At 41.7% G+C, this 12,022-nt stretch overlaps 1 protein-coding gene across 3 annotated transcripts in view; it reads left to right on the forward strand.

The window, feature by feature from the left end:
* Nucleotides 1–3,082: 3,082 nt before the first annotated feature.
* Nucleotides 3,083–12,022, forward strand: part of ATOSA (atos homolog A) — an 87,412-nt gene continuing 78,472 nt past the window's right edge. The window contains exons 1-3 of one of the 3 annotated variants that reach the window (XM_079910986.1): nucleotides 3,083–3,337; nucleotides 4,162–4,336; nucleotides 4,654–4,769. In XM_079910986.1, coding sequence (XP_079767112.1) covers nucleotides 4,754–4,769 — 16 coding nt within the window. In that variant the 5' untranslated portion in view covers nucleotides 3,083–3,337; nucleotides 4,162–4,336; nucleotides 4,654–4,753. Of the gene's footprint in view, nucleotides 3,338–4,161; nucleotides 4,337–4,473; nucleotides 4,770–12,022 lie in introns of those variants that run through there. The other 2 variants (XM_079910987.1, XM_079910988.1) reach the window with 2 other exon arrangements.

Genomic DNA, 12,022 nt, shown 5'->3' on the forward strand with positions numbered 1-12,022 from the left:
AAAGTATAATGAAAACTTATCCTTCATGTATGAAGTTTGTGCCACCCACTGATTTCCCAGCTCTCTATCTAGCTTTATCCCACTAGGGAGTAAATGCCGACTGGTATTAGAGGTACAGTTTGTGGGCATGTACAAGAATATTTTATTGGTGAATACAAAGGTTGACATGTATTGAGCTCCTACTCTGTACCAGGTCCTATGCTTGGTGTTAGAGATACAAGAAGAAAAATGCACCAGTCCCTGCTTTGGTGGAGCTCATTCTGGTAGCCTGGACTGGTTCCATGACCTTGGTAACAGTAACAGCCTTGTACTAATAAAGTGAGCAAACCAGTAATCCTCATCACCTTAGTTAGTAAAACACCTCCATTAAACACACAGTTTTGTTATACACTGCCCATGTCAGCAAAACATATCAAAATTGAGGGGATTACCTCCTAGCTGAAGATGAGCTAACTTTTTTGAAGTTAATTACTCAAGTCTTTGCAACACTAGGGGAAAGCAAAATGGAGAGCAAATCAGATGCAAAAGGGGAAAGGTTCCTACCAGCTGTTTTTTAAAAAATAGTTATTTATTTATTTAATTTTTGGCTGCGTTGGGTCTTCGTTGCTGCGCGCGGGCTTTCTCTAGTTGCGGCGAGAGGGGGTTACTCTTTGTTGCGGTGCATAGGCTTCGCATTTCAGTGGCTTCTCTTGTTGCGGAGCATGGGTTTTAGGCATGCGCGCTTCAGTACTTGTGGCTCACGGGCTCTAGAGCGCAGGCTCAGTAGTTGTGGCACACAGGCTTAGTTGCTCCCCGGTATGCGGGATCTTCCTGGACCAGGGACCGAGACCAGGTCCCCTGCATTGGCAGGCAGATTCTTAACCACTGCGCCACCAGGGAAGCCCCCTGCCAGCTGTTTTGACTTGCTTTCTTCACCCACTTTCACACCTCACCAAGCAGGAACCAGAGATGTTTGTTTTGCTTGAGTGCTCCAAGGTGCAAACACACTTTACCACCAACACTTAGAGTTGCCATGGTAGGTAGGTCCTTATTTCCAACCATTCTACAAATGCTTTATACAATTACAGGATTGTTTTAGAATTAGAAAGGAAAGAGATTATTTACTGCCTGAGTCCAAACCCCTCATTTTTATAGGTTAAAAGAGGCTGTAGAATGTGACTTGACCTAGGCTATGCAACTGTAGTAATCAATACTGTAAGCTCCATGAGAGTAATGACCCTGTTTTTGGTGACTTTTGTGCTCTCAGAAACTAGCATATGCCTAGCAGACAGTGAGTGCTCCATAAATGTAGGCTGAGTGAAAAAATAATTTGAAAAATGAATGAATGAGTCAAAAATACACCTCTTTTAAAATATTTTTCCACTACCATAATGATCTCCAATTTTTCAACAAATTTAAGATTCTCAATAAAAAGCTTCAAGGTAGTCTAACAAATGTTCAGACAGCATCATTTATCCATGTGCTGTTAAAACCTAATTGTTTAGGGCTTCCCTGGTGGCACAGTGGTTGGGAATCTGCCTGCCGATGAGGGGGACACAGGTTCGTGCCCCGGTCTGGGAAGATCCCACATGCCGCAGAGCGGCTGGGCCCGTGGGCCATGGCCGCTAAGCCTGCGCGTCGGGAGCCTGTGCTCCACGACGGGAGATGCCGCAGCGGTGAGAGGTCCGTGTACCGCAAAAAAAACAAACAACAAACTTAATTGTTTAAAAGAGAATTGTTTTCCAGATTATCCAATATTCTCAGCTTCTACTCTCAACATTTTTCTGGTCTTTATACCTCTTGCAAATTCGGCAGAGGAAGAGGAGCTAAATCACAAATCTTGCTGCCTGTTCACCCAGTAAGCCTTTACAATAGCTGTTATCTGGTCCCAGCTGTTGTGCTAAATTTAGGATTTTGGATTATCTTTAACTGCTCTTTCTGTCTCCCATTACCAAGGTTAATTGAGAAGTGATGTTAGAACAAGTAAAGCTTCAGTTCATAAAAGAAACTACATATTACAGTATTCTGTAATATCAAAGTCAAATCCACTGGGAGTTAACATTTGCAGCTATTACATAAAGGAACTGTTGCCATTTGTCAGAAGTTTCATCTTCAGGATGCCAGAACATTTCCCATGAAGATGAATGTTACCTTCCTAAATGTTCTGTCCTGTTTTGATTAGTTGCAATCTTAGAGTTAAGGTTTTTAATTGCAGGTGCATATGTAATTTTACTGTGCATATGAAAACATCCAGAAAATATTGTTTTCTTCATAATAAAAATTTCATGTATTTAATAGATCTGAGGCAAAAAAAATGCAATCCCAATCTTGTAATTTACAAAAACTTTTCTGATGTAGAAGTAAACATACTTCCTGTAAAACTTTGGAAACCTCAGAAGAGTACAAAGACTAAAGTAAATCACCTTTAAACCTAACCTAGTACTTGCCTGTTGTGATTCTTGTATGCAAAATTATTTCTTAAAAAAAAAAGGCTTTTTCTAAATGAAACCAAAGAGGATTGCAAATTTTGTACTTCTCTTTGTCTCTGTTTTGAGCTCACAACCCCATGTGTACTTTGTCTATAAACTGAGTAGCTAATAGCTTCAGCCCTTGTTAGGATTGCTTGTTTTAATTACAGTAGATCCTTGTCATCTGTTTGTGTTGAAATGATGATACAACATCGCAACACGAAATGTCATCATGTCACATTGTTATAGCACAACAACAAAATTACAGCTCCCTAACAATAACACGGTGTCAAAAGTGTCCTCCTGCCATGAGTCAGTGTTTTAGAGGTTATAAAAGTTATTTTTAGCACAGTGAAGGCCTCTAGAGCTTGGGTTCCGAATCCTACTAAAATCCCTGGTGATTTGAAAAAAATCTGGTTGGGGAGGGTTTTTGCTCTTAAACTCCCCAATCCCTGCAGCGTATGGCTGCCCACTCTCCTGTCTTGGCCACATTAATTAGACCCGACTTCCACCGTGCACTGCAAGCCCCTTGGGGCTGGGTCACAACTCTGCGCCAGCATCCAGTGTGGAGGAGGAGGAGGAGACTATAATTATCCTCCACGTCTGGGGCAGGCCCTCGGATGACATCTCCCCAGTTACCCTGTGCTCTAATAGCGCAGCTCCGGTTCCTGGTCCCAGAAGCGCCGCAGCCAGCTCGGAGCGCAGGCAGGAAGCGAGCGCGGCCAAAGCGCCGGGCGCCTCTCGGGCCTCCCGGGCTCCGCCGGCCCTTCGCAGCCGGCAGCACCAGCAAGGGAACCCAGGCCCCCAGGCTAGCGCCCCGGGGCGCGGGGAGCGTTGCCATAACAACCGGGCGCCCGCCGCGGAGGCCGCCGGGGAGGAAGTGACGAGCGGTGGGTTGGCTGTTGTTGGGACACGTGACCCGGGCAGTGTTTTGACAGGGCAAACTGAAGAGAAAGAACTGGGCGAGCGAGGGGGACCGGGAGCTGGGGCTCCAGAGCTAGAGGCAGCGGGCGGGCGAAGAGCTGGCAGAGGCGCGGGGCGAGCGGGCCGGCCGGGGCGACGGGCAGGCGAAGCCCGGGGGCAGCGGGGCTCGGGTGCGAGTCGGGCAGGCAGGGCGAGGGGCTGAGCGCCGGGAGCGGAGCGAGGCGGCGGCCGAGGCGGGGGTGGATGGCCACAGGGGCGCCGGGGAGCCGCGTCGGGCTTGTTGTCTCGGGCCCCCATGGTCCTCTAACGCAGCCCCGGGGGCCGCTGCGCGCCACATTCCGCTCTCGCCGGCCCTGCGCCTCTCGGAGCCTCACGTCTGAGGTGGGAGTGTGATGTGAGCCGCTGGGCGAGCGGCGGAGAGAAGTGCCAAGAGGAGGAGGGATTGGGACGGGAGAGGAGAGCGAGTTAGTCAGCAGAGGTCGGCCGAGGGAGCCATGAAAACAACTCTCCGGCGGGGAAAAGGGCTGGCGCGGCGCTCCGGACGGCGTGGCTGAAGGAAATCAGGGCCGCGGCGGGACGGAAGGGGGCCGCACGGGCAGGCTGCGCCGAGCAGGGGCGAGCGCCCGGCCGTAAACACCTTCCCGGGAAGACCTCGCAGGGCCGGGGGGTGGCAGGGGCGCCCCGGGACAGCCCAGTAGAGTTCGTTTGGGACTGGGGGCTGGGCACGAGGAGATGACTCGCGTTTCTTTCTGACCCTCTCATTGTGTCAACTTGGCCGCGGTTGAGGCAGGAAGACTAGCCAGAGGGTAACTACACAGGTGAGGCCCGGCGGGGCGGGCGGAGCTGTAGGCGAGGCGCTTGGGGTCTTGAAGAGTTTCCTGCGCCCAAGTCACCAGGTCGGAGCATTTCTATACCAGCCACTGCGGAGGTGCCACTGTTCCCAGCGGTATTTTTCTTACAAAGGGGTTAGTTAGCTTGTGTTGTTTGAATCCTTTTTTTTTTTTCCCTGCCTGTACCTTCAGGTTATAAATAGGTCTTCCTTTTGGTTCCGAAACACTGTGTCAAAGAAGGACACGTTGGCCTGGAGAGCACAGGGGCGGGGAAGAGGGGTGCTTGGTCCGGAGGAGATGGGGGAGGGCGGTGCAGAGTTTTGCTTTTTTCAGACCTGCGGATGGTGCTGTCACCGCGCTTAGTGCCAGGGAGAGGCCTGTTAGCAGTAGTTTTCTTGCAAGATCGAGTGTTGAGGGCAAGACCAGATTAATTTTATTTTGATGTCTTTTAGCATTTTAAAAACGGAGCAGTAGCCACAGAATCGGCGGCGAGCCTGTTGAAAGAACCCACACGTGTATTTCACAGCACCTTGGGTGGAAATTGGCGTGAAGATGAAGCCAGACCGAGGTAAATAATTGATTTAAGTAGGATTTTTTTTTCTGTGCCCCATTTTAGAAAAGTTAACCTAGTTCTGCGGCAAGATCAACTCTCTGTGAATTACATATGATTATTTGTTTCTGTTACAGATTCCAGCTGGTAAGGTAGAGAAGGGCGCATGGAAGAGTTAGGAACTAGATGGGAGAATACATTCTTCAAAAGTGTCTTCAAAGTATTAGTTTCAAGAGATATTAAAAATGAAATTGCCAAGAACAGCACGTGTATCTGTTGCCACAATACTTGGTATCATTTTAGAGTTACATTACTCATTTTTAGGTTCAATCTAACTTCGATTTTAAAGAAGTTTAAAAGTTTTTTCAACTTGAGAATTTGATCTTGATAAACTGAGAAAATTTAAAATTGAGTTCACAAATATTATTTGTCATTGCTGATTTTTGTGCTTTAGGCAAACTCTAAAAGTTTGCAGAGTACTCCAGGGCTTTGTCCAGTATATCAGTATATACACAGGGCTACTGAAATCCCTATAATAAGTAACTGTAAATGTGCCATTTCCTTAATAAACCTGTATTTTCAGGACTTATGGGAATAATGCATACACTGTGTTTCTCAAGGATTTCAAAGGAATTGAAAACTCATTTATCAATCTGCTTTTGATTGGCCATTGCAAGGACCAACTTTAGAAGGTTTTAATATAGTGGTAGTAGGAGTTTGTCATATGGGAATTTGAGTCCAAGGAACATTGTAGGAAGAGGATTAATGTATTTGGTAGGGAGTTGGACTAGATGACAGAGTTCCTTCCAAATCTGAGACTTTCAGATTGGAAATGTTAATTTATCTTTATGAATTAGATGCTTATTTAAAAAAAGATATGGGAGGGCTTCCCTGGTGGCGCAGTGGTTGAGAGTCCGCCTGCCGATGCAGGGGACACAGGTTCGTGCCCAGGTCCAGGAAGATCCCACATGCCGCGGAGTGGCTGGGCCCGTGAGCCATGGCCGCTGAGCCTGCGCGTCCGGAGCCTGTGCTCCGCAACGGGAGAGGCCACAACAGTGAGAGGCCTGCATACCGCAAAAAAAAAAAAAAAAAAAGGGAAATTCCGTGGCGGTCCAGTGGCTAGGACTCCGTGCTTCTTCTGCAGGGGGCACAGGTTTGATCCTTGGTGGGGGAACTAAGATCCCGCAGGCCTCGACATGGCAGTCAATCGATCAATCAATAAATGATAATTTAAAAGAATAAAATAAAATAATTTTAAAAGATATATATTAAACTGGTTATTTTTTCCATATAGTTTTTCAAACTGGATTAGAAAGTCAAATTTTCTTTTCTATTAAAATACATCTTTGGCAATACTGTCTTAAAATGCACTAGAAAGAAGTGGAGAAAGCCATACTTAATTTAGTGGATTAGTTTAAGTGTTTGGTTGTTTCTTAAAATCAGCTTTGTATGAATTAAGTATTAGCAAGAATATTGTTACTAAGCAGGTTGCTTGTGTAGAATGCCAAGTTTAGACTTTTAGATTTCATCTGTGACTTTGGAAAGATGGCACCAAGGTCGGTAATTGCATCTCAAAATAAACAAGCAAAGAAAATCAGAGTTGCTCTTTGTTTTTTGTTTTTGTGTTGGTGGTTGTTGCAAAAGTCGCTTTAAGGTCCTACACAGGTTTGTTTGTTTGTTTGTTTATTTTAAAAATTTTGGCTGTACCAGGTCTTTGTTGAGGCACGCGGGATCTTTTAGTTGCCTCATGCACGCGGGATTTAGTTTCCTGACCAGGGATGGAACCTGAACCCCCTGCATTGGGAGGGCAGAGACTTACCCACTGGACCGCCAGGGAAGTCCCCTAAGCAGTTAAAAAAATAGTATTTGCACACAATCTCTATTTAGCCAAAACTAGTACTAAACACAATAAAATGTTATATATTAATGTAGATTACTAGGAAAAGTAAATACATTTATGCATCAAGACTCCTAAAAAGGAGACTTTTTTCTCGTTAAAATTGTAGCTATCTTTAGCATTATGATGTAAAAATGAGGTGATTGAAAGTTTAGTATTGTGACTATATTTTATAATATGAGTCTTTAGGCCCATGGCTTTCTTTTGACCAGGACCTAGAGTAAGAAGTATCTTTTACTTTGCAAAGTAGTATAGAAATACTGAAATAAACTTCACAAAACATACTTACTCGTACTATGTGCAGTGTGGTCTTGTACTTTCTGTTCTATTTCTGTTGTTAAAAATTGCTTGCATAATCCATTGAATTGATTTCTTGACCTGTGGTTGACAAGGCACAATTATGGGAGAGCTTGACAACAGTAATACTTCACTTTTTCTACATTGGTAACTAAGAAGCTATTCTATATGAGTTAATTTTCTGGCTAACTGAAACTTTACTCTTCAAATGCCAAAAATATTTTCAGTTGTAATCATGATATGTGGACACAGATTTTTTTTTTCCTCTAGCTTAAACCACTTCAGCCTATTTTTTTTAAGATCTGATTTTTGAATTCCCATGCTGTCAACAGTCTTTGTTGTCAATATGCTTATTCTTGTCTCCTTTTAATTTTACTGCTTTTAGTCTCTGGGATAAAGAACTAGATAACCATGCTTAGCACTGAGTTCTCTAAAAAATGAGAATAAATAGGAAAACCTTCAGATATTCACTCAGAAGCTAAGAAAGTATACGAACTCTAGTGTAGAAACTGTGAGATATTTGCTTAGTGGTATACAGCTGTGCTTCAGAAAGTTTCTAAGTGCAAAAGGACCCTCTTATCCTACATGGTTGCATGTGGTAGTTGGTTGGCTAATTTAAAAAGTTTAAATGAGGAATCAGAAAAAATAACAGCCTTAATTATTTCATTTGTCTTTTGGTGTAGGCTCAAGGCCCTTTTTTGGGGGGTGAAATGGGGTCTGTTTTTCAGAGTTAGATATGATCTTCCCTATGTAAACCACACCAAAAATGTACACCTAAGATTTCTACTTTCAATTTCTTTAAAGTGGAATAAGACTGCAAAAAAATCCAAGGGTGGAATATTTTACATTTAAAAAGTGTTAAATTCTTTTTTAATGTTTCACACAACTTTATAGGTGTCTGTGTACACCAGGAATTACAAGGATATTTGTGTAGTCAACAGAAATTTGTTTTGGGAGGAGAGGGAATATATATTCATCAAAATTATGTTCATCAAAATATGTGCTTTCCAAAGCATTCAACGTAGTTTTCACAGAAATAACCTTTTTGTGCATTCATTTCATTGATTTATATAGTTTTAAAATAAATTCACATAAGCAGATTTGGGAAGAAACACCAGATACTACTTAAGCATACAACTCAACTAGTAGGAGTAGAAGTGTGCAGGCAACTGGAAAGTAACTTATTAGCTGCTCATGTCTGTCAGTTTGCTTCTATGGAAGATATGGAAAGCATTGGACAATCTTGCTAGTTGATTAAGTGAAAATTAAAAGACCTTCTACTGTACTTCCAGATAATTAAGATGTTACTGTACAATGGCCATGTTTCACAGTAGTCAATAGAATTTTACTATAGTCTGAGGTAAATCTTTTTTTTCCTCTTTTTTCTTTTTCTAAATTTTTCAGCAGTTATATAACATTACTTGTGCAATGCTGCCAAAGATGAGTCTTTGATGTTATCATTAGCACAGGTTTTGGAATCAGACCTGTATTTGTATCCTTGTTCCATTACTTGCTAGCTGTGTAATCTTCATTAATTTCCTTTATCTTTGAGAGTCTCAGGTTCTTTGTCTGTAAAATGGGGATAATTCCAACTTCTCATAGTTGTTAGAATGAAATACGACACTGGTTGGCACATAGTAGGTTTTAAATAAATGATCATTACCATGTTAAACAAGATATTACAGGTGGTTATATGTTGGTCGGTTATAAAATATGTTCAACAGAGGTAAAGAAATAGTCAAATGTGCAATAACCTAATAGTATCTTGTTTCGTTTTGCATTCATAACCTGTAACCTGCTAAGGCTCAAGCAGATTTAGTAGACTTTTAATGTATAGTTATCTGAGAAGATACAAAAGCTATGAAAGGATGTTTGATGTATGTGTAATTTATTTCTGTGTCATTTGTTATTACAGTTACATCTTAACCTCTATATGTAGGGGGTGGCATGGGTGGACCAAGCTTCCTGGAAATATATTTTTAAATTCTGACTAGAGCTGGGCAGCTGGAGAGGTTAAACAATGTTACTTCACCTTGTACTCAAGGATGTAAAGTTTGGATCTGATCCTAGTTAGATATTGAATGCCCAGTGTTTCAAGAGATTTCTGAAGTATGGTCTTTGCATAGAAGCAATTAAAGCATTTTATGTTTTTAACATTTAATATTTATTTATGGTATAAATGTATGGTATTTATAATCTTGTTTGTTTTTGAATGCATATTTTTTCTATAAAAATATTTTTCAAAATAATAGAATATAAGCTTATGTTTTGATTTCAGAAGTCCCAAGGCGGGCTTCCGTGGTGGCGCAGTGGTTGGGAGTCCGCCTGCTGATGCGGGGGGGCGCGGGTTCGTGCTCTGGTCCGGGAGGATCCCACGTGCAGCGGAGTGGCTGGGCCTGTGAGCCATGGCCGCTGAGCCTGCGCGTCCGGCGCCTGTGTTCCGCGGCGCCAGAGGCCGCGGGGGTGAGAGGCCCAAGTACCGCAAAAAAAAAAAAAAAAAGTCCCAAGGTTTCAGAAGTCCCAAGTTCATGGTATTGTTCAACAATTTAAGTAGAATCAACATCTTTTCAATTTAAAAGATAAATGTCAATTTTGCTATGCTTTATGCTTTGGTTAGAAACAGTTAATTCATCAGACATTTCTAAGAATGTTGTCTGAGCTTATCAACTGTTATGAAAGGTTAAGGCCTATAACATCTAGGAAATCATCAAGGCATTAATAATTTAAACATACTTTGTTTCAATTCATATTTGAACACATTGTAAGTCATTTATAATTCTTAAGAAAAAACTATTAGTGCAAAACCTGTTCCACGAATAAAATACCAATCAATTTGATTTTTTGAGGTTAAAACTGAGAGGAATGCTTAGTTTTTTCCCTCTGCTGTAGATTGAATACTTGTGTGCCCCCAAAATCCATGTGTTGAAATCCTAAGCCCTAAAATGATAGTAGTAGGAGGTAGGGGCCTTTGGTAGGTGATGCGGTCATGAGGGTGAATGGCATTAGTGCCCTTATGAAAGAGACCCAAGAAAGTGCCCTTATCCCTTCCACCATCTGAGGTTATAATGAAAAGACAACTGCCTAATGAGAAAGCTGGTCCTCACCAGACACCCAGATCTGTTAGTGTCTTGATCTTGGACTTTCCAGCCTTCATAACTGTGAGAAATAAATTTCTGTTGTTTATAAGCCACCTAGTTTATGGTATTTTGTTATAGCAGGCTGAATAGACTAAGAAACCCCCTTTTTGATTGTATTACAAATTTAGGCTTTAGCTTTAGTATTGCGATGGCTTATGAACTTGCCTAGAGTATAATGCAAACCATTTTAATCTCAAACAGTTCTTCCTGGGCAACTGAAATAGGAGGAAAGAAGTGGTAAGGACTAGAAAAAAATAGCATGGGAGTTAGATGTGTTGCTTACTTGCTAAGAATAGTTCATTGTTAGCCAGTGTAAGTCAGACAATACGAATGACAGATGTTAGAGGAAAAGAAGTGTTGACTAGATTAAATAGATCAGGCTTTTGCTAAATTCCCGGGGTGGAAGTGGTGTGGTACTATTACTAATAACAGCTAACTCTTCTACATACTATGTGCCAGGCACTATTCCAAGTAGTTTATATAGGTAACTCATTTATTTATTTATTTATTTATGTGGTACGCGGGCCTCTCACTGTTGTGTCCTCTCCCGTTGCGGAGCACAGGCTCCGGAAGCGCAGGCTCAGCGGCCATGGCTCACTGGGCCCAGCCGCTCTTAGACCGGGGCACGAATCCATGTCCCCTACATTGGCAGGCGGACTCTCAACCACTGCGCCACCAGGGAAGCCCTATATGTAACTCATTTAAACATCACAATTGTTCAAGGAATTAGATGCTATTGTCATCTCCATTTTATAGATAAATGAAATTGAGTCAGAGAGAGAGGTTTGGTAACTTACCCAAGGTTACGCAGCTAATAAGAGGGCTAGCCCAGATTTGAAATAAGCTTGGGTACATGCTCTTAACCCTCTGACTTGTAGGAGTATGTTATATTAAAGTATTATAAGATATTGGGACCAAATTTGTTTTAAAATAGGCCTGAGGAAAATGAAAAACAGATTTACTAATTATTGTGATCTTGGAAAACTGTATATCTTATTTGTGCCTCACCTTCTTCATCTTTACAATGGAGGAAGTAATAGTACCTTGCCTTAGGGTTACTTTGAGTAAATAAGTTAGTGCATGTAATGTGCTTAGAACTATGGCTGGGATATAGTAGACATTCAAATGTGAACTGCTCTTGCTACAATTGGACATATTCTAATTAAGAAGTCAATCATTTAGGGAAAGCTGGGGAGGACAAAAGAAAGGGGCTAATTAAGCTGTATATGTTTTGTATACTCCCTGTGAGCTCAAGTCCAAAAATGACTACTGTTGATCTTTCATCCATTTACATTGATGGGTCTTGACACATCAGTAGCTGTCAAATAATTGCTGGCTTGATACAACTTCTGAGATTCAGTACTAAAGGGCTTGACATAGAGGTTCCCTATGTTTTTGCCTGTCATTCAGTAAGAAGGAAGTGATTCAGTGGGTGGAACACTGTCATTTCTTTGAAGGATGAGAAAAAAGATAATTGGAAGGTAGAATTGAGAGGCTAATGTGTACATAGGGAGAGTGACTCAAAAGCTGATTTCCTTTTCAAAAAGTGAAGAAACCCATGGGGCCTAAGCATTCTGTATTATGAACAAGTATAGAAAAAAATTAGTTGTTAAATGAAGAATATTTATATTCATTTATTCTTTTGTCCTTCTCAACTTTGCACCTAATTATGGTAGTATTTTTCCCCCATTTAAAGCTGAAGTTTTTAAAAACTGAGGGAATGTTAAACTTAGAAATTCTAACTTAATACTGACTTTTTTTAAAATGAAAAAGCAAAATTGTAGTACTAGGAAACAGTATTTCTTTCTTAGTAGGTAAACCAAAGTCAATTTGTTAATACTTAATTCTGTCTTTGCTCAAATGGGTGAAAAATCTGACGTTGATTGTGTCAGACTTTCTTTTTAAACTGAAACAGGATGGACTGGCTAAAAATGCCAGTA

This window comes from Stenella coeruleoalba, assembly GCF_951394435.1.
Source record: "Stenella coeruleoalba genome assembly, chromosome: 2".
Lineage (NCBI taxonomy): Eukaryota > Metazoa > Chordata > Mammalia > Artiodactyla > Delphinidae > Stenella > Stenella coeruleoalba.